Source organism: Danio rerio, chromosome 22 (assembly GCF_049306965.1).
Source record: "Danio rerio strain Tuebingen ecotype United States chromosome 22, GRCz12tu, whole genome shotgun sequence".
Classification (NCBI taxonomy): Eukaryota; Metazoa; Chordata; class Actinopteri; order Cypriniformes; family Danionidae; genus Danio; species Danio rerio.
In genome coordinates this window covers 26,572-54,514 of record NC_133197.1, presented here as the reverse complement: position 1 = coordinate 54,514, position 27,943 = coordinate 26,572, and the positions used below count along the sequence as shown (strand labels likewise).

At 40.5% G+C, this 27,943-nt stretch overlaps 2 protein-coding genes across 22 annotated transcripts in view; one reads left to right on the top strand and one right to left on the bottom strand.

Annotated features, from left to right (window-relative positions):
* Positions 1–27,943, top strand: part of LOC141380113 (uncharacterized) — a 95,973-nt gene that overhangs the window by 67,425 nt on the left and 605 nt on the right. For 4 of the 20 annotated variants that reach the window (XM_073936829.1, XM_073936830.1, XM_073936832.1 and 1 more), the window contains one exon: positions 13,840–18,728. In XM_073936829.1, the coding sequence (XP_073792930.1) occupies positions 15,944–18,640 (2,697 nt within the window). In that variant the 5' untranslated portion in view covers positions 13,840–15,943 and the 3' untranslated portion in view covers positions 18,641–18,728. Of the gene's footprint in view, positions 1–13,839; positions 18,729–18,875; positions 19,342–20,714; positions 21,392–22,392 lie in introns of those variants that run through there. The other 16 variants (XR_012397569.1, XR_012397564.1, XR_012397574.1 and 13 more) reach the window with 9 other exon arrangements.
* LOC100537594 (myosin heavy chain, fast skeletal muscle-like) lies at positions 267–26,513 on the bottom strand. 2 transcript variants are annotated; one of them, XM_021469470.3, is made up of 44 exons: positions 26,486–26,513; positions 25,867–25,932; positions 19,156–19,326; positions 11,718–13,181; positions 11,505–11,542; positions 11,153–11,365; positions 10,902–11,045; positions 10,484–10,640; positions 9,900–9,927; positions 9,690–9,804; positions 9,514–9,606; positions 9,361–9,424; positions 9,175–9,273; positions 8,992–9,095; positions 8,703–8,841; positions 8,502–8,620; positions 8,244–8,393; positions 7,984–8,154; positions 7,597–7,903; positions 7,398–7,471; positions 7,230–7,317; positions 7,033–7,150; positions 6,796–6,919; positions 6,201–6,337; positions 5,848–6,103; positions 5,518–5,760; positions 5,261–5,437; positions 5,039–5,184; positions 4,861–4,951; positions 3,738–4,127; positions 3,533–3,659; positions 3,320–3,438; positions 3,033–3,229; positions 2,768–2,951; positions 2,524–2,689; positions 2,313–2,437; positions 1,862–2,170; positions 1,579–1,782; positions 1,366–1,491; positions 1,061–1,231; positions 879–983; positions 698–793; positions 477–608; positions 267–392 (listed from the first exon to the last, which is right to left on the bottom strand). In XM_021469470.3, the coding sequence occupies exons 6-44, from the start codon at positions 11,351–11,353 to the stop codon at positions 375–377; spliced, it is 5,814 nt and encodes a 1,937-aa protein (XP_021325145.2). In that variant the 5' UTR covers positions 11,354–11,365; positions 11,505–11,542; positions 11,718–13,181; positions 19,156–19,326; positions 25,867–25,932; positions 26,486–26,513; the 3' UTR covers positions 267–374. The 2 variants fall into 2 exon arrangements, with proteins under 2 accessions (XP_021325145.2, XP_073792928.1); XM_073936827.1 differs by lacking the exons at positions 19,156–19,326; positions 25,867–25,932; positions 26,486–26,513 and having other exon boundaries at positions 11,153–11,360; positions 11,718–12,311.

Below are 27,943 nucleotides of genomic sequence, written 5' to 3'. Positions count from 1 at the left end.
GTATTGCATTAAGCTTTATACAGGTAAAGGTGACTTGACTACACTTTTGTCCTATCAAGATAGGTTTACATTTTTTTGTGAGTTCAGTGTTTCTCATTTATGTACATATTTTAGCTGATGTATTGTTGTATTTGGGAGTGAACTGTAGAAAAGAGAATTCTAGTCATCAAGGTGAGGAGTACTGAATCCATGAATCGATGTCTCCTGTTAAAAAACAGGAGTATGTGATGAAGTGTGAAACTGGAAAAAGTGATAAAAGAACAGAATCATAATTCACAATTTTAATGGACGTAGTAAAACTCAGCACGAACAAATCATATTTTATGCTTGCTGTGTCATATTAAATGTCTGCTTTTAGGAGAAGTGTCTCATCTTCATTCTTCATCTTTGCTCTTAAAAAAGCAAAATAACAAACATTACGATTCTGTTGCATGTGAAGTATACATTTTCTTTACTTTATCATCATTTATTGGTACCTTTCCTACATCGCGGCTCTTGGCTCTCAGCTTGTTGACCTGGGACTCGGCGATGTCAGCGCGCTCCTGAGCCTCCTCCATCTCATGCTGCACCTTCCTGTACCTGGACAGGTGAGTGTTGGCCTGCTCCTCCTGTTGGGATTACACAAGATATCCATCCACTTTTATCTGTCATTTTATCAAAGCGTCACACTGCAGGAGGCATTGGATATTAGACTTACAGCTTCTTCAGCCTGGCGCTTGTAGGCCTTCACTTTCAGCTGCAGCTTGTCCACCAGATCCTGCAGGCGAGTCACGTTCTTCTTGTCTTCCTCGGTCTGTCGGTGTAAATATTGTTAGTAGCCTTAAACTATGTATATTACAAACTGCAGTGTAACATTTCAAATTCCTGTGCTGCTTTACCTGGTAGGTGAGCTCCTTCACCCTCCTTTCATATTTACGCACTCCTTTAACAGCATCTGCACCGCGTCTCTGTTCAGCTTCAACTTCACTCTCCAACTCACGAACCTTCAGTAAAGTTAGTAAGAAAATCAGCTCTAGCCTTTAAATCTAAGTGTTAATTGTATGTAGCCGCACAACCTTACCCTGGACTCCAGTTTCTGGAGCTGTTTCTTTCCACCCTTCATGGCCAGATTCTCTGCCTCATCCAGACGGTGCTGCAGGTCTTTGACAGTCACCTCCAGGTTCTTCTTCATCCTCTCCAGGTGAGCACTGGTGTCCTGCTCCTTCTTCAGCTCCTCAGCCATCATGGCAGCCTGAAATATCAGCCAATAAAGTTTGAATGATCAGAGTTTGTAGAAGAACCTTCCATGAAGCTTTCCTTTGTAACCACAGGCAGCTCAGTAAAAGAGTTTACGAGAGAATAGAGCAACAGAATGTAAACACTCACATCAGTGATGGCCTTCTTGGCCTTCTCCTCTGCGTTTCTGGCCTCCTGAACTGCATCATCCACCTCACCTTGAATTTGAACCAGATCAGCCTCAAGCTTCTTCTTGGTGTTAATAAGACTTGTATTCTGCAAGTTATAGATAGTTTTAGTGTCTGCCTGTTTTCAAGCAGCCTTGCATGTGTTTTTAAATGCATTCGTGATGAGTTTCTGTACTTGTGAGTGCAGCAGTCCCACACGCTCACTGGCATCCACCAGCTCCTGCTCTGCCACTTTGCGGCCTCTCTCTGTTTGCTCCAGTGCGGCTCTCAGCTCCTCAATCTCTGCTTGCATCAGGTTATTCCTCCGCTCCACCATGGCCACCTGCTCCTTCATGTCCTCTTGTCCTCTGATGGCTTCATCAAGGTGCAGTTGGGCATCCTGTGATAATGTTTTTTCGTTGTTAATTATCTTACATTCATTTAAAATGTCAAATGTTTCTTATTCTTTGCAAAGATACCTTGAGTTGGCCTTGGACATTCCTGAGCTGTTTCTGGGCTTCAGCGGCCTGTCGGTTGGCATGACTCAGCTGGATCTCCATCTCATTCAGATCTCCCTCCATCTTCTTTTTGACTCTCAGGGCATCATTTCTGCTCCTGATCTCAGAGTCCAGAGTGCTCTGCATGGAATCCATCACTCTTTGGCTGTTCCTCTTGATCTGTTCTATCTCTTCATCCTTCTCAGCAAGCTTCCTGTCAATCTCACTCTTCACCTGGTTCAGCTCCAGCTGCACACGCAGAATCTTGGACTCCTCATGCTCTAGGGTGCCCTACAGGAGAAACAGACACAATCTAATTTCATTTTCCTGATTTGTATTGAAGCACTATTAAGATGGATTATATGACAGTGTTAAACTCCTGTTATTGTTGTTCAAAACAGTTCTATAATTTTAAGTGATAAAGAAATAGTACCTCGGCTTCTTCAAGTGCAGTCTGGATCTCTACTTTCTCAGACTCCACAGTCTTCTTGGCTTTCTCTAACTCATGAATGCTCTTTCCAGTCTCTCCAAGCTGCTCAGTGAGGTCAGAAATCTCCTCTAAATGGGTTTAAAAAACTGTATTTATTAGTTCTTCTAAAACTGTTGCTTATTAAATTCTTTCTGTAAATAAAAGTGGCGTTTACGTTGCAGATTCTTGTTCTCCCTCTTCAGGGTCTCAAGCTGGTCCAGGGCTTCTTCATAAGAGTTCTTCATTTTGAAAATCTCAGTGCTGAGAGAGCGAGCTTCTTTCTGAGCCCCTTCTAGTTCAGCCTGGCCTTCCTCATACTTCTGCTTCCACTCTGCGAGGACCTGATAATGTGGGCATTGTTTATTAGCATGGTCTGCAGTTCAGGGTTTAGGAATCTAGATGTTCCACTTCTTTCTTACCTTGTCAAAGTTTCTCTGCTTCTTGTCAAGGTTAGCAGCCAATGCATTTGCTCTCTCCACATCAATCATGAGGTCCTCTACTTCACCCTGCAGTCTCTGTTTTGTCTTCTCCAGCGATGCACACTTGGAGTTCACTGCCTCAATGGATTCTTCAGCATCCTGCAGACGCTGAGCCAGCTTTTTCCTTTAAAACATAAAATACATTGAACCCTAATATGTCATAAATAAATTGGAAACAGTGAAGACTTTTCTTTGCGTTGTTTACTTGGATTCCTCAAGCTCCTCTGTACGCTGGATGGCGTCAGTCTCATATTTGGTTCTCCATTGTGCCACCTCACTGTTGGCCTTAGACATTCCACGCTGGAGTTCAGCTTTGGCCTCTTGCTCTTCCTCAAACTGCTCTCTGAGCAGATCACAGTCATGGCGGGCAGACTGAACTGCATGGGCCAAAGCGTTCTTGGCCTTAAAGGAAACAGTATTTTAAAGAGTCTACTTATCTTTCCAATTGTTTAAGTTATCAGAAAACAGAAATTGTATTTTGTATAGACTTACTTTGACTTCTTCCTCAACATGTCTCTTGAGCTCCTCAATTTGCTGTGTATAGGCCTGTTTTCCTCTAGTTAACTGTGAAACAAGTGCTTCTTTCTCTTCCAGTTGTCGGCTAAATTCACCTTTACACAAGATAATGGGTATTATCATGAATAGAGCTTTTTTTACCTGAACTTTTAATAAATTCTTTTAGTTTTTTTACCTGCCATGTCTTACCATTTTCAGTCTGAAGTCTTGCCCGTTGTGCATTCATGTCATTCAACTGGCGAATATTTTCATCACTTTTGGTCTTGATTTCACTCAGCTGATCTTCAAGAGTGCGGCACATCTTCTCTAAATTAGCCTAAAGACATTTAGAGTTATGTACAGGTGTCTGCAAATAGGGTTTTATATATTTGTTATGATTTAATTACGACATTACCTTTGCTTTAGCCACAGCCTCCATGTTGCTTGACAAGTCATCAATCTCCATCTTGTATTCACTCTTTTCCTTCTCCAGCTTCTGCTTGACCCGCTGGAGGTTGTCGATCTGTTCTCCGAGCTCAGCCACACTGTCTGCCTGCTTCTTTCGGAGAGCTGCAGCCGTAGCTTCATGCTGCAAGGTGGACTCTTCCAGATCACGACGCAGCTTCTGGAATTCTGCTTCACGCTTCTTGTTCATCTCAATCTGGGCAGCAGTGGCACCTCCAGCTTCCTCAAGCCTCTCACTGATCTCTTCAAGTTCCCTGGAGAGATCGGCTCTCTGCTTCTCCACTTTAGCACGAGCAGCTCGTTCAGCCTCGATTTCCTCCTCCAGCTCCTCAATACGGGCCTAAACAAAAAAAAGTGATAATTTTGTGCCATTTGTAATAAAGATTTATTCATTTTTTAATTTTTCTTTAGCTTAGTCCCTTGTTTTTTCAGAGGTTGCCACAGTGGAATGAACCACCATGTTTTACGCAGTGGATGCCCTTCCAGCTGCAACATAGTACTGCACACACCTACAGACTTCACACATGCACTTATACATTTTTAGTCATTTAGCAGACGCTTTTATCCAAAGCGACTTACAAATGAGGACAAGGAAGCAATTTACACAACTAGAAGAACAACAATGAATAAGTGATATAGGCAAGTTTCAGGTCTGTAAAGTCTAAGAAGGAAAGTATTAGTAGTATTAGTATTTTTTTTTTTGGGGGTACAGTTAGTGTGATATTTAGAGAGGCAATTGCAGATTAGGAAGTGAAGTGGAGACTAAATAGTTGAGTTTTTAGTCGTTTCTTGAAAGTAGCGAGTGACTCTGCTGTTCTGATGCAGTTAGGGAGTTCATTCCACCAACTGGGCAGATTGAGCGTGAGCGTTCGCGAAAGTGATTTCTTCCCTCTTTGGGATGGAACCACGAGGCGACGTTCATTCACAGAACGCATATACACTATGTCCAATTTTGTTTACCCAATTTAGATATAGTGCATGTCTTTGGACTGTGGGGGAAAACATGGAAACTCCACACAAAAAATATATATATATTTCATTTATAAAAAATATTTAGTGTCAATTAGTGTTACCTGAAGTTCTTTGATCTTCTTCTGAAGCTGTGCTCCCAAAGACTGTTCATCCTCAATCTTGCTGAGGAGCTGGCTTATCTCAAAGTCTTTCCTGTTGTTAAAATATTTTTAAATACATTTTAATATATATATATATATATTAAATAGTATAATTGTGTGCAGGCTGCAGTCCACTCACTTCTTGATCTTCTCCTCGGATTGCTGCTTGTCGTTCTCCAGGTCCATTATGGACTCTTGGGCCAGTTTCAGGTCACCCTCAAGCTTCCTCTTGGCTCTCTCAAGATCCATACGGAGCTTCTTCTCTTGCTCCAGGGAGCCCTCAAGCTGTTGTTACAGAAACCAGAACATTAAAATTTGGTGTTGTTTACAGAAGTAATTAAAGTTACGTTAAACATCTTACATCATCCACTTGCTGCTCAAGCTTGCTCTTAGATTTAGTCAGAGTGTTGACTTTGTCTTCCTCTGCCTGAAGGTCATCAAGGGTCTGCTGATGCGCCTCTTGGAGGGCTTTCTTCTCTTTGGTCAGCTTGGCAATGCTCTCATCCTGAGAGGCCATCTCCTCTGTCAGGTTTTTCACCTAAAATGGAAACATTGCTCTTTGATTGTATTCTCAAGAAACTGAACAGCACAGTGTGAAGATGTGAAAATAATGTGAACCTTATTTTCTGTTGCATGTTTCTCCTTCTCCACTTTGGCTAAAGTGAGCTCCAGGTCATCAATGTCTTTCTTCAGCTCGGAGCATTCGTCCTCCAGCTTCCTCTTCTTGGCCGTCAGTTCAGCATTGATTTCCTCCTCATCTTCCAGCCTCTCGGTTGTCTCTTTGAGTTTAGCCTCGAGCTGGATCTTGCTTTTGATGAGACCTTCACATCTCTCCTCAGCATCTGAGAGGTTTTCACTTTCCTGATCATTCAGATGGATACAGTTATTGACTTATGTTCATAGTTGTTGCTTCCATATAAAATAAAATAAAATAAATTAAATACTCACAGATGCTACTTGTAGTTGAAGGTCATTTTTCTCCTGAAGAAGTGACACCATTTTCTCCTCCAGCTCCTTCTTTTTAGCCAATGCCTTCGTTAGATCTTCTTTCATTTTCTCAAAGTTCTCCTTCATGGCTGCCATTTCTTTCTCAGTCTCTGCACTCTTCAGAAGAGGCTTGATCTTGAAGTAGAGCTTCATCCATGGCCAATGTTTGACATTCATGAATGAGCGGATGTTGTATTGGATGGAATAAATTGCTTCTCTGTAAAAAATGTAATAAGTAAATAAGCCTTAACCAGTTGTTGGTAACAAATTGCTTTTTTCCCTCAAACAGTTTTACTGGTATAAGTCAATTGTACCTCCTCTCCATCATTTTGACAAACTCCTTTCTCATGACGAATCCACGGCACAAAGCTTGAGTCATGGTAACCAACGTTGCAAGTTTTTCGTCTCTCATCTCCTCAAGAGTACCCAGCAGACCAGCTTTGAAGAACACCTAAATGAACATTTGGCAGGCATTAGTGGTGTCATGTTGAAGTCAAGCAGTCCACTTCAAATGTGTGTGGCCTGAAGCACACAGTATGACGTTTTTAATATATTACTGTTTTTGGAGTCAAAAGTTTAATAGAAAAATGTGTCTTTTATAGAAAAATATTGCCGGTTGGATTCTTAAACATAGCAGCTATCCCGAAACGTAAATGTTTCTAGTTTGTGTGCACTAACTCTGAATAAATGCAGCCAACAATTTAAGTATAGGTTACCATATTTGCCATACACTTATTGTTTTACCCAAAATATTGTCGTATTTTAAGGTTAAGATGGATTATTTTTTATCTTTCTCTGTTTTTGATCTTGTCCCAGAGTTATAAAATATGTTTCAAGTTTAATGATGCATGACAGAATTCAACTATATTTTGTGTTAAACTGTTCTGCACGTTTTACAGAGTAGCTCACCTTGGTGTGTCCAAACTTGTATTGGGTGTGATCAACATCAATAGAGCCCAAGAGTTTCTCTGAAGCCTTTTTGTTGTCGATGAACTGTCCCTCAGGAATGACACTAGCATTCAATACTTTGTACCTGGAGAATATTCAGTGAGAGTCATGTTGTAAAACTTCAAAATCAGAATTATCAGATGTTGAAGTATATTTAGTGCATCATGTTTAAGTTAGAGGTAGTGAGAGTATCATTACCGCTGCTTGAAGTCACCGTAGAGGATTCTGCTGGGGAAACCCTTCCTGCAGATTCTGATACCCTCCAGCACACCGTTACACCTGAGCTGGTGGATAACCAGGAAGTTCTCCATCAGACCTGAATGAAAGATATTTTATTGGTTCCAGAAATATTTTCAGAACTGTGACGCATTGAAGCTATTAGAGATCATGTATACCTGGAGTCTTGGACTCATTAGGAATCAAGCAGCGCACAAAGTGAGGGTGAGTGCTCCTCAGGTTAGTCATCAGCTTACCCAAGTTCTCCTGTGGAAGTGTTTGCATTAGTCTAATCTTTAATGCACAATGAATTTCACATCCTTCATCAGAAGAGAGAATCTGGTTACCCTAAACAGTGCAGACACAGTCTGGAAGGAACCACCCTTCTTCTTGCCTCCTTTCTTTCCTCCACCACCCTCAGCTGTTTAATGACAAAAAAAATGTCAATGTTTTGTTATTTACATTATTCATTCAATATTTTTTTTATAATGACAGATGTTTCAGATACTCGTAAAATCAGAATTCAGTAAATGCAGATAGTTGTACCTTCAGCAGCGGCATGAGAGGCATACAGGAAGGCCAGCACTTTGAGCGAAGACTTTTGGTAGAGTTGCACAACAGAGTCGTTCAGTGGATCCTTGTTCTTATCCAGCCAGCCAACAATGTTGTAGTCCACAGTGCCGGCGTAGTGCACTAGAGAGAAGTGAGCCTCTGCCTTACCTTTGGCAGGCTTGGGCTTCTGGAAAGCTGAACATTTGCCCAGATGCTGGTCATGTAGTTTGTTTTTAAAGCTTGTGTCTGTGGCCTTGGGGAACATGCACTCCTCTTCAAGGATGGAGAAGATGCCCATTGGCTGTCGAAGAAATATTCACACTCATTATTAAGTACAGGCATGATGTGAATAGGCATTTAAGCTGCTGAATGTCTTCTTACCTTCTCAATGAGCTCAATGCAGGCAGCCAAGTCCATACCGAAGTCAATGAACTCCCATTCGATGCCTTCTTTCTTGTACTCCTCTTGCTCCAGAACAAACATGTGGTGGTTGAAGAACTGTTGCAGTTTCTCATTTGTGAAGTTGATGCAAAGCTGCTCCAAGCTGTTGTACTGGTAATAGAGCAGAGGCAAGTTCTTACTAATGACTGTTAGTCTTTGACTCCTAAATGATATGATGCTCCTAAATGACTGTTGCTTACATCAAAGATCTCAAATCCAGCAATGTCCAGCACACCAATGAAGAACTGTCTGGGCTGCTTTGTGTCCAACATCTCATTGATACGGATGACCATCCACAAGAACATTTTCTCATAGACAGACTTGCAGAGAGCTGACACTGCGTTGTTCACCTGAGAAATTCAAGAGTCGGTTTAGTTGATATTAGGCTTTATTTTCTGCTGTTCAGGTCTTTTAGAAATTTCTAGATGCATTCATCTATCAAGCAGGTAAGTGATCACCTGCGGGACTGTCTGGCCTTTGGTCACCATCTCGTTTCCGACCTTCACTCTGGGGTAACACAGAGCTTTCAGCATGTCAGCAGAGTTGAGGCCCATGAGGTAGGCGATTTTATCAGCCACTGAGGAAGAACAGATTTACACATTATTGTCACTGATGAAGCCAATGTTGGCATGCTAATATGTGCTTCTGCCATGTCTTACCCTCAGTGCCATCAGGTTCAGCCTGCTCCTCTCTCTGCTTCTGTTTGAACTTCATGCTCCCATGATGCATCACAGCACCGGTCAGCTTGTAGATGGCGATTTTCTCATCAGCAGTGAAACCCAGAATGTCAATGGCAGTCTGTTTTACACAAACCAATTAAACATATAACTCGAAAGCCAAAAAGAGATGGTATCTTATAACACATGTAATTCAGTATTGAGGGTTATTTTCTATCTATGTCTATATATTTCATGAAGACAACACTGATATTATTTTTTGTCCACATACATCTGTGGCAATGAACTCCTCCACATCATTGATGCTCTTGACAGTGATTTCACCCTGGCTGATCATTGGATAGTCATAAGGGTTGGTGGTGATGAGCAGGGCCTCTGTGAAGAATTGATATACAGTATATGTTAACAGGGTTTTTAAGAAGACCTGAAACAGACAGTCCTGTAGGTTTCTCACCCAGCAGCTCTGGCTTGTGTCCAGTCATGAGCTGGTAGAAGATGTGGTAACTCCTCTCAGCAGACAGCTGGAATGTTACTCTTGACTTTTCCAGCAGATCTTTGGAACAACAAAAACAACAAAAAAGCTGATTTATGTACATTTTGCATGCTTGTTAATCTTTGCTTTAAAATATTTTCAACTCACAGGTTTCAATGTCAGCTGAGGCCAGTTTTCCAGTGGACCCAAAATGAATCCTGATGAATTTTCCCTACAGATTTATTTACTTAAGCTTAACCATTTAGAAGGTTTAAAATGTGTCATTTTTTTTTTAAATGTAAAGTTATATATTTAACTTACAAAACGAGAGGAGTTGTCATTCCTCACAGTCTTGGCATTACCATAAGCCTCCAGCAGAGGGTTTGCAGCAATGATCTGGTCCTCCAGTGACCCCTGGATGGTATTTTAGTACAGTGGACAGGTATTAGGTGAAGTTTAAATTCTGTAATTCACCACATGAATAGGTGTTCACTGACCTGCATTTTTCCAGCAACAGGCTCTTGTTTCTTTGCTCCAGACATGGCACCAACAGTTGCAAAGTACTGAATGACACGTTTCGTGTTCACAGTCTTTCCTGCACCAGATTCTCCACTATAGAGATTTACACAAGATTATCATTTGTTTAGAAAATATATGGTTCACATTATCATATTAATTTTTTTTGTTGTTGGAAAATATTTACTCACGTGATCAGGACAGACTGGTTTTCACGATCTGAAAATTATTTTAAAATTAAAGGTAGAATTGTTGTTAATGGAATCTTAGCAATGTTTTCAAAACAGGTGACACCTAAATAACTCAATAGGCTGTACTGTTGAATGAGAGATTGTATTGGTGTTTCCCAGCACTGGAGGTTCATTAGGTTCAGTGCTAGGTTGTGGCTATCTACTGTACAAATTGCGGATTGAGTAAGTGATAACACTGATTATTAGTATAGTTAGGTGTTACATAAGGACTTAAAGACACTCCTAAGAGCACCCTTTTCCATTGAAAATGCTTAATTTAATTTGTGTTTACTCACGTAATCAGAACAGACTGATTTTCACGATCTAAAAATCAAGCATAGAGTGCACTCAGGGATTCTTTGCTTTTTTGTTCATGTATTGTTAGTAATGAATATGATATCTGCTTATGCAAACAGTTTAGATGAGAATAAGCAGTACTGTGAGGTAATGTTTATTAACTTACAAAATTTATTTATTTTCAATCTTCTGTTTAGCAGAAAAATTGCAGCTATGTGTGGTTTTCTACATAGTTGGTAAGCACTTACCAGTGAGCATGAACTGGTAGGCGTTGTCAGAGATGGAGAAGATGTGAGGTGGGGCTTCAATCCTCTTCTTGCCTCTGTATCCAGCCACAACAACTGCGTCGTACACTGGGAGCCATTTGTATGGATTGACAGTGACGCAGAACAAGCCAGAGTAGGTCTGAAACAGAGATTGACAGTCCAGTTTTACAGTGCTGCTACCCCGTCCACCACTTAGCAAATAAAAAAAGTTGACAACTTAAAATTAAGGCAACAAACTTCAGGAGGTTTTTAAGGTTTTCTCAACTAAATTGAGTCACATGCAGTAATTGGGTTGAAAGTTGAGTCAACTCAAAAATGTCCTGAAGTTTGTTGCCCTAAAATTTTAAGTTGAGTCATTTTTTTACAGTGCAGGAGTAAAATAAGATTCACAGAGACTCACATAGATCATCCATGCTGCGTAACGCTCTTTGAGGTTATACAGCACAGATGGCTCGTTGAGGTGGGTCATCATGGCCATGTCCTCAATTTTGTCAAACTTGGGAGGATTCATGGGGAAAACCTCATCTTCTTTTACCGTGACGGTCTGAAATGAACATTGAGACTTTCTGTTTTCACTGTTGGACAATATCTGAACTTACACAGAATCAAACACAGTAACTTAAAGGCTTATATTTTCTGTGTGATGCTTACTTTCCCACTGTGAGTTTTGACAGTAGCTTTGCCACCCTCTCTACTTGTAAGAGTACCCTTCAGGTACATCTCGTCTGCATCGATCACAAAGTACGCCGATTTGGCATCAAAGGGAGTGTTCTGGGCCTCTATTCTCTCTCTCTCTGGCTTCCGGAGGTAAATGGCCGCCGGGCCAAAACACTCCATTTCTCCATCCCCCATGGTTGTACTTTTCTTATAAAATGTTAAGAGGTTAAGAGGTTAATTGTCTATCTTTGCTTAGATCTGAAGAAATGTTTTCCAGTATCTTGCATTTCACAGTACTATTCAGAACGATGCAGGATATGACGACATGTACATCCAAGCTGCTCACCTTCTTGTTTTCAAGAGTTGAAGGGTTTCTGCTGGGTTCTGTGAAATGCATATGAGGATAGTATTTAATACTACTACTACTAATAATAATAATAAAGTAATGTTTAGCATGTTTTGTTTGTTCTGATATATTTTCCAATATTAACCAATTTTCTGAAGTATACAAACAGCAATCAAATGCAGTTATTAATAATGTCATGTTTTGTTCTCTTACCTCCCCAGTGGCTGACAGTCCTTCAGATGTAAGATGTTTCCTTTTATACTCTCAAGACATTGTCTCGGCAGTCGAGGCGCACTGTTTTTGGTTGTAATGGGTTGGGTTTTAATGTCTATATATATGATTGTGTTGAACTGTTCTGTTATTTTTATCCTAGGATACAGTTACACACCCTATGGACTGATTGATAAGATGTCAGTGAAGTGGCTCTGAATTTAGGATTAATTTAATTCTCTGTATTTGTATATTGATCACTTGATACACATAGTGGTCTAAAAGGATCAATTCTTTCTATTGTGATAGTTGTATGTGCACGTGACTTCACATTGTCTGCAGCAGATACTCTACTGAGTTTTCACAAAAGATGAAAGTATTTTTGTGTGCTCAATATCGGATTTTTACTTGAACAGAAGAAGACATGCAAAGGACATCATGTTTTCACTGGTTAAACCATAGAGAGTAAGCCAGAAAAGAAGAGGTTAAAAACAGGCAAATGTCCTGTAGTGGTGAATGGGCAAACAACCTTGTTGATTTTGTCTGGCCCAAAGGCACTAGATGAAGCATTTAAGATGAAGATAGTTCTGCTACCCCAATTAATACTTCTAGTCAAGTCTTTATTATCAGATTTGTATTGGCAGGACTGAACACCCCAGACATTTGGCTCTATGGAAATGGCATTCAGATGCTCATGACTTCAGTGTGCCTTTGCGGCCTCAGATAATCTCCCTGGCACTTCACCAATGTGGGCACGGCCGTGGAGGAGCTGTCAGGTGGCTCTGGTATACAATTTCAGTGCATCTCTAAGTCAAGCATGTTTATAAATAGGCTCAAGTCATATTAATGAAGAGGGTTTGTGGTGTGGGGAGGAATGCAATCTAAATATACAGCCTTGACCATTAATGTTCTCATCACTGGTTTTTAGCTGAAATAGCTGATAATGTAAGAGGCCGAGTGGGTTTCAGATGATTTTTGTTTACAGTGAAGCCCTCAGGAACATCGAGACATTAGTGCAAGCTCAGTGGATGAAAAGCTACACACAGAGTTGTAAATGAGCAGGCGTTCCCTATATGGCTGTGTATGGATGAGCAGCTTGTGTGTTGGCCACGGCTCAGCTGTGGGGGAGCGTCTGCGAGCTTCTGGTGTACGGTTGCAGCACTTCTGCTGCTCAAGCATTTTTATTAATACGCCTCATCAAAGAAGGCATTGCTGTTCTTCTTTCATCACAAGAGTCTGTTGACAGAACCAGCAGCTTTAACTGGTAAACGCACAGGTCTGATGAGATTTTCTCTCTCTTCATAGCACATGTTCATCTCAGTTTTTCAATCATTTTATTGTCCGTAAATGCTTCCATCTACTGTGTGTGTGTCCAGCAGCAACCCATAGACATAATACTGTCCTTAACACTATGTCATTGAGTAATGTATAAAATAATAAATAAAGTCAAATGTTTTTATTGTACTCCTGGGGGACAGAAACAAACACAAAAAATCATCAGCAGTTTCACCTCACATAGAGAAGGTCACAGGTCTGAGAGGAAAGCCTTCACAAGCTGCAACACTCAGAGGCCAAATAAAATCCTGACACATGATTAAAACAACAACAACAACAACAACAAAACTTAATAATGTAATATTTTTACTATTATAGAAGATACTCAACAATGACATGCTTTCCCCATTCATACATGTAATGTGATGTAAGTAGTGTAATGTAAGTGTTTTAGTCATGGAATTTGCTATTTGGTTGTGGGAACACTGGTGGCTGTAAATCAATATTGATTGATTGATTGATTGATTGATTGATCTCTTCTTTCATCACACAGTGGAGATATTTCTGTTGCAGCAGGCAGGGTATAAAAATAAAGTATAAATGAACATGCATACACAAACACCCACACACAAACACTAAGAGAATATTCAACATGTTAATTCATTGAGTTGGCAAATACTCTCTTCATTTAACTAGAGCCCGTCTCTGACACCTGAAAGGTGTGCGCAGTCTGAAAGGCCACAGCAGCTCTGTGACAGAAGAATGTGACGGGCTTTGTCCTTCAGCTATGGGTTAAACGATCATGGCCTTGATAATGGCAGTAACGTTTCATCTGTTTGTATTCCTACAGGTCACCGGGTCTGTTTTCGGCAGGACAGAATCTTCCTGAAGATCCCAGCAGACCTTATAAGCTCTGGAAAATGTCTCACTCGCAGCATCATCCTTGACAGCTGTCTGCAGGCTCGAGGCTAGGAGACTTATAAAAATAGATGAAGGTTGTGGTCGTTTGTGTTTGATGGCGATGGCTGAGAGATTGTTTTCTCAGCTCACGTCCAGGGAAATTCCTGAGAGGTCCGTCTGCACAGAAATACAGTGCGGACCACAGGAGCGCCTCCTGTCCACCAGAGGTCTTTACTGCATCATGGAGATAATACGGGGCGGGGGTATTTTTGGTACTTTTCACACTGCCTCTTCATTCGTGTTAAACTGCCTGATATACTGAATATGGGCTGCAGTCTGAAATATTGATATGGCCTATAGTTTCTGCTCTGCATGTATGTTGAGCTGCTTTGACACAATCTACACTGATAAAGAGCTGTAGAAGTATAGACGTGTGTCGATGCCTAAATGGGGCCTGAACTGATACATACAGAGCCAGTAAACTGACATCATATTATTCCTTAGGAAAGGACAGTATACACACGGTGTAACTGCAGGCTAATGATGCTTCTACACTACCCTGACTGTCATGTAATGATGTGGGCCTTTAGTGCCGCTGCTGTGGAACAGTATTGGTTGTGAAAGGTGCTGTACAAAGAATCTTCAATAGACATTGAACGGTTATTTGGTTGAAAACAGAAATCTGAATAATAATATTTAGGGATACTCCGATTGATCAGCCTATAATCACAGTTAATGACTCTTCATAAGGCTGATCTCATGAACTGATCACAGGTGTTTGTTTAGGAGTTTACAAGCAGAGGAAGTCACTTGTGCTCCTGTATATTGGGCATAGCCTACAGCAGCCACAACACAGGAGAAGGTGAAGGTGTGTGGAGGCGAGAACGATCGATGCGCTCGCGTCATGGCAGCTAAAAAATATACAGATGCGGCACGACCTCTGTTTATATAGACTATTGGTGTGACTCACGTAGGGTTGTCACGATACTGAAATTTGGAAAAGTCGGTACAGAAATTTTAAAAGCATCCATTCGAGCGCTGTTGAGCGTATTCTTAGACAGCACTGATTGGCCATTGTGTTCAGGTGCTCAACAGAAATGACTGCGATTGGCCATTAAGGTCATCAGTTTACCGAACTCACCACTGTTTACTGCATGTAACCACAGATACAGGGACACTGGAGCCTTTCCGGTATACTGGTATAAATTCCAGAATCGTGGCAACAGTAGACTCGCGTGAGTGATGGTCTCTTTCTTGCAAGTGCAGCCATTGTATTTCCAGGGTTTTGATCTGCTGTGGTGCGAGCGGAGCGATTGATTGTAATATTTCCTATCAAATATTATGTGTTATATTATTTTCTGTAAAGATGCTTCTGGCCATGATAGGTTTCTCAAGGTCAATTGGTGAAGTCTGTTCCTCCACTGTCCTGCTTGGTTTGGGTCTTGTGTTTCTGTTCATGGATGGATTTGCTCTTCAGTGTTTGGATGCTTGGCAGTGAAGATTAAACCACACTGAACTGATCTTCAGCTCTGAACACTGGACTGACACAGCTTCAGTTCACTAGAACTTCAGTGTTCAGCTGCTGCCACACACTTGTAAATGTTAAATACAAAAAGAGATGTATTTAAGGGGTAATATGCAACATCTTTCATTTATTCTCTTGGGTAAGGGGAGATCTCCATGCATCATACTTAGCGGGAGAAAGTGCTTAATGCATTATAAAGCTTGAAGCTTCATAGTCAGTCCTCTGTATCACTCTGTAATCACCATGACAACGAGTCGACTGCAAAAATCCTGATCAGAGCATCCCTAATAAATATAAATAAAATATCTCCAAGATGAGGACCGTAGGCTTTATGAGCACTGGACTCTGGAATATTCTCCATCAGAAGAGCATATTGTAGTGCTTTTCAGTCAGAAGGAAGACAGCAGAGGTCAGCGTGTGTTTTCTCCTCTGCCGTGATTTATATGTAAAGGAAAAGGCATGGCTTTTATATGTAAAGGAAAAGGCTGATTTTATTACCTCCATAGCTACATATTCTGACTATAATCTCATGGCTCTAACTGAGACCTGGTTGAGGCCGGAGGACACTACTACACATGCTACTCTTTCTGCTAATTTCTCTTTTTCCCACACTCCTCGTCAGACAGGGAGAGGGGGTGGGACTGGACTACTAATTTCCAAAGAATGGAAATTTACTCTGATACCGTCCCTGCCAACAATCAGCTCCTTTGAATTCCATGCAGTCACCATTATCCACCCCTTCTACATAAATGTGGTTGTCATCTACCGCCCACCAGGTAAATTAGGTCACTTCCTAGATGAACTGGATGTTCTTCTCTCATCTTTTTCTAATTTTGCCACTCCCTTATTGGTGCTAGGTGACTTCAACATTTACGTTGACAAACCGCAAGCTGCAGACTTTCAGACTCTGCTTGCCTCTTTTGACCTAAAAAGAGCACCTACTTCTGCTACCCACAAATCAGGTAATCAGCTAGACCTTATTTACACACGACACTGCTTCACTGATCAAACAATAGTAACTCCACTACAAATATCTGATCATTTCCTTCTGTCTCTCAACATCCACATTACTCCTGAGCCGCCACACACTCCAACACTGGTTACCTTTCGCAGAAACCTACGATCTCTCTCACCCAATAGACTATCCACCATTGTTTCAGACTCTCTTCCTCCATCTCGCAAACTCACTGCACTTGATTCGAACAGTGCCACTAATACACTCTGCTCCACACTAGCATCATGTCTAGACCGATTATGTCCTCTTGCATCCAGGCCAGCCCGTGCCAGTCCTCCTGCACCCTGGCTCTCGGATGCTCTCCGTGAGCATCGCTCAAAACTTCGGGCTGCAGAGAGAATTTGGCGGAAAACTAAAAATCCTGCACACCTCTTAACATACCAAACTCTTCTGTCCTCTTTCTCAGCTGAGGTTACTTCTGCAAAGCAGACGTATTACCGTCTAAAAATCAACAATGCCACTAATCCTCGCCTACTTTTTAAAACATTTTCCTCCCTCCTCTATCCTCCTCCTCCACCCGCATCCTCCACACTTACTACTGATGACTTTGCTACATTCTTCTGCACCAAAACTGCAAAAATCAGTGCTCAATTTGCTGCACCTACAACAAACACGCAAGATACAACACCAACACCACACACACTCACCTCTTTTTTTCAGCTCTCTGAGTCTGAGGTGTCCAAACTTGTGCTATCTAGCCATGCAACCACCTGTCCACTCGATCCCATTCCCTCTCATCTCTTGCAAGCCATCTCTCCTGCAGTCATACCAACACTGACTCACATAATTAACACATCTCTTGACTCTGGTTTATTCCCCACTACATTTAAGCAGGCTAGGGTAACCCCACTGCTAAAGAAACCCAACCTGGACCATACGCTACTTGAAAACTACAGACCAGTATCCCTGCTTCCATTCATGGCCAAGATTCTGGAGAAAGTAGTGTTCAATCAAGTCCTGGACTTTCTTACTCAAAACAATCTCATGGACAACAAGCAATCCGGCTTTAAGAAAGGCCACTCAACTGAGACTGCCCTGCTCTCGGTCGTGGAGGATCTCAGACTGGCTAAAGCAGACTCTAAATCATCAGTCCTCATTTTGCTGGACTTGTCAGCTGCTTTTGACACTATCAACCACCAGATCCTGCTATCTACGCTTGAGTCACTGGGCGTTGCGGGCACTGTTATACAATGGTTTAGATCTTACCTCTCTGACAGGTCATTCAGGGTGTCTTGGAGGGGAGAGGTGTCCAACCTACAGCATCTAAACACTGGGGTACCTCAAGGCTCTGTTCTTGGGCCACTTCTCTTCTCCATCTACACATCATCTCTAGGACCAGTCATCCAGAGACATGGATTCTCCTACCACTGCTATGCTGATGACACCCAGCTATACCTCTCTTTTCATCCTGATGATCCCTCGGTTCCAGCTCGTATCTCAGCCTGCCTGTTGGATATTTCACACTGGATGAAAGATCATCATCTTCAGCTGAACCTCGCAAAAACGGAAATGCTTGTAGTTTCTGCCAACCCGACTCTACACCATAACTTTTCAATCCAGATGGATGGGGCAACCATTACTGCATCCAAAATGGTGAAAAGCCTTGGAGTAACGATTGATGACCAACTAAACTTCTCTGACCACATTTCTAGAACTGCTCGATCGTGCAGATTTGCACTCTATAACATCAGAAAGATCCGACCCTTCTTATCTGAACATGCAGCTCAACTCCTTGTTCAAGCTCTTGTTCTCTCCAAACTGGATTACTGCAACTCTCTACTAGCTGGGCTTCCAGCTAACTCTATCAAGCCTCTTCAACTGCTCCAGAATGCAGCAGCACGAGTTGTCTTCAATGAACCTAAACGAGCACATGTCACTCCACTGCTAGTCCGTTTGCACTGGCTGCCAGTTGCTGCTCGCATCAAATTCAAAACTCTGATGTTTGCCTACAAAGTGACTTCTGGCCTAGCACCTTCTTATCTGCACTCACTTCTGCAGATCTATGTGCCCTCCAGAAACTTGCGTTCTGTGAATGAACGTCGCCTCGTGGTTCCATCCCAAAGAGGGAAAAAATCACTTTCGCGAACGCTCACGCTCAATCTGCCCAGTTGGTGGAATGAACTCCCTAACTGCATCAGAACAGCAGAGTCACTCGCTACTTTCAAGAAACGACTAAAAACTCAACTATTTAGTCTCCACTTCACTTCCTAAGCTGCAATTGCCTCTTTGAATATCACACTAATTGTACAAAAACAAAAAAAAAAAAAAAAAAAAAAAACTACTAACACTTCCCTTCTTAGACTTTACAGACCTGAAACTTGCCTTTAGTACTTATTCATTGTTGCTCTTGGTTGTGTAAATTGCTTCCTTGTCCTCATTTGTAAGTCGCTTTGGATAAAAGCGTCTGCTAAATGACTAAATGTAAATGTAAATGTAAAATGAAAAGGCTTCTGTTAGAGGAGAATCTGCAGCCACTATTCTGAAATAATTTACAAATAATTTGAATGTAATGTGTAAAATGGAAAAGTACATTTAATGCCTGCACTCCTAAATAAATCTGGGTTGTTTCAGCCCAAAGGTAGTCAGATATGGAGCAGCCAGTTTCAGCGTAGGGCCTATTACAAACACTCCTCTTTTTAAAAGGAAGTTAACAATAGGAGTGTACACCAACGCTCCAACCAAACGTAAACAAGTGAATAAGCCATTACAAATAGAATGACACCTACCTCCCTACGGCCCTCAAACACACAGAGAAGGGAAGTGGTTTCACGTGGCTTTACAAAAGATTGAAACATCAACGAGTTACCAGCAACATTACACTGGCACAAAGCAGGAGAGATGCAAAGCTCTGGAAGCAAGACAGCAGGTGCACTCAATCAACCTCCTCTCCTCCACACCTGGTATAGCGACAGGTGAGAGAAAGACACACACACACACACACACACACACACACACACACACACACACACACACACACACACACACACACACACGCACACACACACACACACACACACACACACACACACACACACACACACACAAACATTTAGATGATTATAAATGAATTATTGTGAATATACTGATTATTATTGTTTTTATTACTAATTTATTTTAAAATGTTGATTGTTAAATGTACAGCTTATTCTGATCGATTATTATATATAGATTAATGCGAATACTATTTACCGTGTTTACTATTTTATTTTTTACTATTTATGCATGTTCTTTTATTCTTAATGTAAACTTTATAAATGCTTTGGCAATATATTTGTAACATTTGTCATGTCAATAAAGCAACTATTGACCTGGAGAGAGAGAGAGAGAGAGAGAGAGAGAGAGAGAGAGAGAACAGCATAGATTGAAAAAAATCCTCCTGCAATGTAACAATAATCTATTTGTAGACCATCTTATTGTCTGCACTCATATTTAACCTCTGGGGTCTGAGGGTGTTCTGGAGGCCTGGAGGAGTTCTGATGTGCTCTGACATTTCTGCGTTTTCAGATGCTTATAAACATACACGGCTAAAGTATACCACTGTGAACAGCACAAACCGGGCCACAATAATACATCAGCAACATTGATGCACAAGATAGTGTTATTGAGAATAAAAAGTACAGAATATTTGATCAAGACTTTTGAGAACTGGATCTTGTAGTCCAGAGCTTCCGCTTCAGAATGACATTTCTTGTTTACTTGCTTAAAGAAAACAATATATTGATTTAAATGTTCTAAGACACTGAAAAGCTGTATAAAAGACTCCTATGTGAGGAGGTGTGAACTATCATTACTAATGCAGTGATTCATAACTGAGAAGACCTGAGCTGTATAATGGAGCATGTGAATGCGGGGGACAACATAAGTTTAAAACTGTTCTGTTTTGAGTTTACTGAGAGTACAGCGATCACACAAAATAACTTAGGATTAACTTACGAGTGCAGTTAAAGTGCTTATTGTTAAACAGAAATAAATATATTACTATGATAAAGACTTGGATAAAATAGAAATAACATACATTTTTGTTACTTCAATTAGCTTATTATTATCGGTTTAAAGTTTCTTTCTTGGATAAAATTATATACTTTAGATGGTATAAACGTGTTTGCAATACTGTCGGAATAGAAACTGTATCTTGTGCATGAATCCAGCATTTAATAATCATTTCTGGATGACAACGCTAAAATAAATAAACAACCGGCCTGATTTTCAGGTTAAGACAGTATCTGATCACTGGTCTCGTGAGGCCAAATGGGTCATTTACTAACTTCATTCATTTTCTTTTCAGCTTAGGTCCTTTATTAATCCGGGGTCGCCACAGCGGAAGGAACCACCAACTCATCCAGCACATGTTTTACGCAGCAGATGCCCTTTCAACTCCAACCTATCTCTGGGGAACATCCATACACTTTCATTCTCACTCAGACACCACGGACAATTTAGCCTACTCAATTCACCTGTACCACGTGTCTTTGGACTGTGGGGGAAACCAGAGCACCTGGAGGAATCCCACTACAACACGGGGAGAACATGCAAACTCCACACAGAAATACCAGCTGACCCTGCAGAGACTCGAACCAGCGACTTTCTTGCTGTGAGGCGACAGCACTACCTGCTGCTCCACTGCGTCACCCATAAACTAACTTATTCCTGGGAAAGCAAACAAAGCAAACCCCCTCCTTCAGTTCAAGTCTACCTCAGAATGTTTTCAAGAAACGCTCCATGATGGGCGTGGAGCTCTGGAGCAGATGGAGGAGTGGGTCAGGCCGGCAGAGCAGGAGAGAAAGAGGAGAGAGAGAACAGCTATCAGTGGGCTTACAAAATCAGAGGAGGACTTCTCTCTTCAATCCCAGGCTGAATGCAGACACAGTGCAGAGCAGCAGGTCTCTTTCCCTGTCTATTCTAACCCTTAGCCCTGAGGGTTAGCTGGAGATTTTAAAGACGTGATGAACAGCACGGATGAAGGTGATGTGTCTGAATGGAAATGAACTTAACTGATGAAAGAAAGTTCTTTAATTCTCGTACAGCTTTCCTGACAAAAATGCTTGCTGCACACAAACAGCCGTGCTGTATCGTCCCTGACAGCATCACAGGGAAAAACATTCAACAAAATCAGAAAGCACATGCTCTTATGAATAATTAATTAGTAGGGTCTTTCCATACGATAAGAAAACTCAGTCTATGAATAATAATGAGAAACTGACGCATCATCATTCCCCTAGCAGATAAGCAATACGTCACCGATTTTAATCTTGCCCCAATAACGATTTTAAACCAAGAGTTAGACGACAAAAGCTCAGAATTATCCAGTTTTCCCTACAATTAAAGCTTTCGGGTGCTAACTCTGTCTTAACTGATGCTCAACACACACACACACACACACACACACACACACACACACACACACACACACCTGTTACAATCTCAAAAACTGTACTGAAGGATTTCTTAAACTTTGAAACCCAAAATAAGTCAAAAGATCCGGCGCCGCTGTTTGTGTGTGGCCGTTCATGAGTTTAGGCAGATGTCGTCAGGATTTGTGTTTGAACGGTGGAGGCGGAGCGGTTTAGCGGGTAATGATGGTAATTACCTCTGCCGGCTGAATTCTAAGCAAAGCAACATTTGTTTTCTAGAGGATTTGTCTCATTTGGAGGTTCACATTTCAGGCTTTATGCAGCATGAGCAACCCAACTCATCTCATGTACATGAGGAAAATATTTGGGGAGATTCCGCAGTTTTTTTCTGATGTGTCTGCCAGCCATGTCGACAGAAGAGTCAGAAAGAGAAAGCACTTCCTGTCTCACACAAACAAGATGCTTTGTTGTAATTATGAATATATAAAAATGAAAACAGACCATTTACAGTTTTCAATCTGTGTTTGTCTAATCAATATGATGGAAAATAACAGAATATATTCTGATTTAATGTGCTGAAATACATGTATGCATCTATCGTCTGTCTGCCAGAGAACATCAATATATCAGCATCCCAACATGCTGAAAAGGAGGATTAAAAATGCTGTACAGCAAATGGACTGACATCAGATACTGCTGGCTACTGATGGACTGCACCGTGGAGCTTTAAACAATTGAGAACGTCACAGAATCTGAAGCCTGACATGCAAAAAGAACTCTTAAAGCCTCTAGAACTAAAGACATATCTGGCCGAGATGCTCTCCTGTCGAAAGAATTCAGTTCCACATTCATCTCCAATAACCTCTCTGTTCCTGAGGGAATCTCTACAGCTGTGTGGAAGTCATCAGCTGTCGTTCCAATCTATACAAACGGAGATCCTCTGTCACGGTCCAATCACAGTCCAATCAGTGTCATTCCTACAGTTGCAGAGAAACTCACGGCCAAACAATTAATTACAGATCTGAATGCTGCTTCCTTTTCTCTTCATCCAATGCCATTCAGTTTCAGAGCTCAACACTCCACAGAGACCACTAACTGTTTTTTCATACACTATTACTGGATAATGGTGTTGCGTTTCGAGCTGTAAAACATAAAATATCATCGAACAAACTAATTAAACGTAACATTTATTGAGACTCATTGGATTAAATCATATCTATCAAATAATCACAGTCCGTCAGAATCAGTGATCATCACCCTCTGTGTCTACGGTGTACCTCAAGGTTTCATTTTGATGCCGTTGTTATTTCCTCTCTGCATAAATCACCTACAGTCTGTTCAAGTATCCTTGTTCAGATGAATGCAGATGATTTAAACACATGGTAAAAACACAAGATGCAGATGAACTTACACAACACAAGGCTCATGTGTCAGTATGGTAAACCCTGTCCTGTTTAAATCTCCACGTAAGCAAAACCGTTGCAAACATTGCCAAACAATCAGGCAGATGTTAATGCAGCAGCAGACAAAATCAGTACCAGCTGAACCAGAATGTAAATATCCTGGGCTCCTAATTGACTCAGAAGTACCATCAAAAAACTCTCAAAATGTATATGCCTAGTATCCGGTCCAAATTTAAATTCTAGATAAAAAGATCCATTAAGAGACCATCACTGTACCACTTTCCCAAAACATTAACTGTTCAGCTGCAAAATCAAACATTTGTCTGACATATAAAATCATTCTGTCATGGCATTGTGGTTCATTGGTTAGCACTGTGGCCTCACAGCAAGAAGATCTCTGGTTTGAGTCTCTGCTAGGTCACCTGGTATTTCTGTGTGGAGTTTGCATGTTCTCCCGGTTTTGGTGTGGGTTTCCTCCGGGTGCTCCGGTTTCCCCCACAGTCCAAACACATGCGCTATAGGGGAACTGATCAACTACACTGGCACTAGTGTATGAGTGTGTGAGAATGAGTGTGTTTGGGTGTTTCCCAGTGATGGGTTGCAGCTGGAAGGACATCTGCTGTGTAAAACATATGCTGGATTAGTTGGCGGTTCATTCTGCTGTGGCTACCCTTGATGAATAAGGGACTAAGCCAAAGGAAAAGGAATGAATGATAAAATGGTTGATGGTCTGTCATCTCCACCTCTCTGACAGTTCACAAACATGAGGAACAGCACACACAGAGCAACACGACTGAGCTTCACTCTGGAAAAGTGCATTGGGTCTGGCTGAATATTACAGGTACAGCTGCGCCGCAATGTCTGAGAACCTGTTCAAACAACATCTAAAGGACTGGCTTATAGCACATCAGACACTGTCGTCACTCTTAATAGCATCTAGCTAGCCCTAATCATGTTAGCACTTGTGCCTGCCATCCTAAGTGTGTGTTGTCTAAATAGGTTTTAACTGCTCTTGACTCCTTGACATATTGTGGGTGTATTAGTTCACTTGACATTGTTATTAGGGTTGAACTATGCCAGTTTAGTGCTTCTTAGATATGCTTGCTTCATTGTGGACTTTTTGCACTGCTGGTGCTAATCAATGTGCACGGTCTCTGCCTAATCAAGAAATAAATGACGTTATTAATTATTGTACATTTTGCTTCTGCACATCAGTTTTATGAAAACAATCGACACAATAGGAAGTGCTTTCTCTAATATAAAACAGTGTTAGTAACATGTCAAGTGTTTACATACAAAACCCCTCAAATAAGAACAAAACAACTGGAACCTTCTATCCTGAATTAAAAAGTTCATTTGTTTAGTGATGTGTAAATTCTTTGCAGGGGGCTGCATGAGTGGATCTGTCGCCCTCTACTGGATAAACATATATGTACGCTCAAATCACTTCCTACAACTCAAAGCCTTATTACTTTTCCTCCGACCAGCAGATGGCAGAATTCTGCCTTTAACACCCAGAACAGCATCCAGAATCAGCTCATGATTATTCAGTTTAGAATAGATTATTAGTGACTAGTGACAGATTTTAATTTGGGATATTACATATGGCTAAATGCATGAATTAAAAATAAAGATCATAAATAAAACCTCTGATGTTCACCATTCAAAAGGCACTGCAATATTTGTTCATGTGTTTAAAGTTTCTTATACTCAAAAAGGCTGAATTGGTTTAATAATAATAATAAACAGTAAACAATCCTCATAATTCGCTGATTGAGATTTTTGATTGAACCATCTGCAGCTCCTCTCGTGATGTTTCTGGGATCTGGTATGGTGTGAATTCATTCAGTCATGTGTGCTTTAAGGTGTGATGGCTGTCTATAACTGTTCCCACACTCATGTGAATATCTAGACTAGCCTTTCTTGTCAACCTCTCTCCACAAACAACGCAAACGGATCCCTCCATCAGCCCTGAAATACATGAAAGACTGTTTTGGTGGAGTTTTATTCATTTAGCAAACAATTTCTAAAGAGTAAGACACAATTTTTCAGATAGGTATCCTGTTTCTCTCTAATATTGTTCACACATTTGTCTAAATTTGCGGTCACACTGCACTCCTGTTTGCTCTGTAGACTCCCTTTCATTTGGAGTTTTGTTAGTCACTGCATCAATAAGGTTCAAGCTTGGTAAACTCAGACCTGCTAAAAATCACAATAGATGATTGCGCGAGACCAACAGCAGATCAAAGATAACCGTTCTGTACAGAAATGTAAAATATAACGGAGCAATCGCTCTCTTCATGGATGTATAACCATCTTGTTTTATATCCTGCCCCTTTACATCCTGCCACCGGTAAATATTGATTCTGTCACGCTAAATATACAATTGTTTACGTTTATACTTTAAAATGCTAATAATATTGAGACTGCATCATGCCCCCTCAGTCAAACCTCATCAATGGTCACAAAATAAACATTATAGAGGAGGGCTGAAAAAAGACCTTTCTGGATCTGACGTCACAGGGACAGGCTACTGTTCACATATAACCGTTTATGTTAGTAAATCCATATAAAGCACAGCTCTTCTTACAGTTTACAGCAGTCTTTGTTTCTGTACAATGTCAAAACTGTTTTAAAACAAATGTTTATGAATCTATAACTAGCTTTAATACAAGAGTCTTACCTTGAGTCTTCATATTCTTCTTTCAAATGCAGGGGGTTTCCCGGCCAAACAAGAAGGGAAGAAGTTCTTATGTAAATTAAACAAGGTTATGTTATGTTGAGTACAAAAATATGTATTAAACTTTCATCTAAAATAATCCTAAAAAATCCTTAAAGAAAAAACCCAACCCTAATACTGACAGCAATAAAACTTTAACTAAAACTAATAAACACAAGTAAATCTGCCTCTGAAACCGATTAAAATTGACTTAATCTGAAAACAAAAAGTCAAAACCAAATAAAAACTAAAACTAATCAAAATCCTAAAATAATCTTAAAACCTATAAACTATTATAACCTGGCTAGTGCAACAGCATTATGTCTGTGGGATGTTTTTGTAAACCAACAATGCTGTGTGTGTGTGTGTGTGTGTGTACAAGCTGTCGTTCTTTACATGACTTTAACAGTCCTTATTGAAGACAGTCATAATATGGTCAACCAATAGGCAGAGCAGGCAGGTAAACGCACAGTTCTAACATGTTTAAACTGGAGCAGAGTGAATTTCAGAACTAAAATGATGTGTTATCGCAGTAAACACTAGTTTCATGACACTTTTTAGACGCAGCTTCAGTGTAACTCACCTCTCTACATTGAAGTTTGCCGCGAACTGAAGGAGGAACGCAACCGGAAGTGAAAGCCGCTCTTAAAGGAGCCGCGTACTATTTTTAACCACACGAGACAATGAAAATATACATGCAAGTAAAAAAAAACGTGACATCAAAATATGTTAATTTAGCAAGAAACAAAAATCAAGAACATAATTAAAATAAATTAGAAAAGGTGAACTCAATTTGACACATTTTATGAGAGTTTGATGAATTGAAAATACAAACATTTGTTTTATTTGGTTAATACATTGTGGTGTTTGAATGTATTCTGATGTGCTCTGAAATGGTTTTTTAGTAGATTATGAAGGAAACACTGTATTTATTTCTGAATTAGCCCCTGTAGGACTGAGGCTATACAGAGCTGATTCCTTCATTAAAGTTGCAGCAGTCTGTAGTCAAGGTTAACACCGGTGTTTATTCTGCCAAAAGATGAGTTTCTTATACTCACACTTTCTAGACCAAATATCTAAACATTCTTTAATCGAGGAACATTTTCTAGACAAATAAAAAATATTGATTTGTTTTCAGAAATAAAGTCAAAGTGAGTTTTAAAATATTCTGCAATGGGGTGAGAAAAATAATCTTAAAGCCAAAAACAAGATTAATCCTGTGCTAGTCGTCTGTGATTGCCAATTAAAAGACATTTTAAGAGAGTAATCGCGGACAACAGGAATTTCCTTTAAAACTATTAGATAAATAAGCATTGTGAAATGTACACACACAAGTTATTTGTGTTTTTACTCTAGTAAAACTGCAGCAACCATGAGTGTTTGTGTTTTGAAATCCTTGTAAACACTATGGTTTTACACAAATGCTGTAAAGGTTATTCTTTATATTTAAAATCTCTCTACTGCAACAGTCAGAGTTCAGCCATGGTTATACTGAAACTGCTTGTTTTCTGCTTCACAAGAGTATAAACAATTGTGAATTGAAGTAAATGCTTCTTATTCAAGGCATGTTTGGTAAAGTGTGTTCATCTATTTGTAAGTTTGTGGAAAATGTACTAAATCTGCAAGTGTTATTGAGCGTGGTGTGTTGTTTCATCATAAACCAGCAGCAGCCGGTGCTCCATATGTCTTAAAGCACATGCAATAAATGCATCTGGCTGTGTCTTAAATCAAAATGCAGGTCTCTACAGTGACTTCTGGTGGTCAGTTTTATGTATTGCTCTAGAACAGCTTTAGCAAGGAAATAATTAAGCAAATTGAAGTATTAAGCAGCACGCTGTAAAGGTATAGAGTGATTTAGTGGAGTGGTGAGATTTCCTCATGCAGAGATAATGGGTTTAAATCCAGGGTGATGCAGCTATTCTACTCTGTTTTTGTAAAGTGCTTTGTTTTAACATTGGTCTGACATCCCAATGAACATTTGTGAATATTTAGTTTTGTTTTTGTCATAACAATTTAACCTTAATAAAATACATCAAATCAC

Bases quoted from the DNA above. Each gene is read 5' to 3' on its own strand.
- LOC100537594 (XM_021469470.3), bottom strand. From the start codon at position 11,353: ATGGGGGATGGAGAAATGGAGTGTTTTGGCCCGGCGGCCATTTACCTC. The intron at 9,607-9,689 runs GTCAGTGAACAC...AATACCATCCAG, and splicing joins CTGTTGCTGGAAAAATGCAG to GGGTCACTGGAGGACCAGAT. The intron at 7,904-7,983 runs GTAAGAAGACAT...TTTCTTCGACAG, and splicing joins GCATTGAGCTCATTGAGAAG to CCAATGGGCATCTTCTCCAT.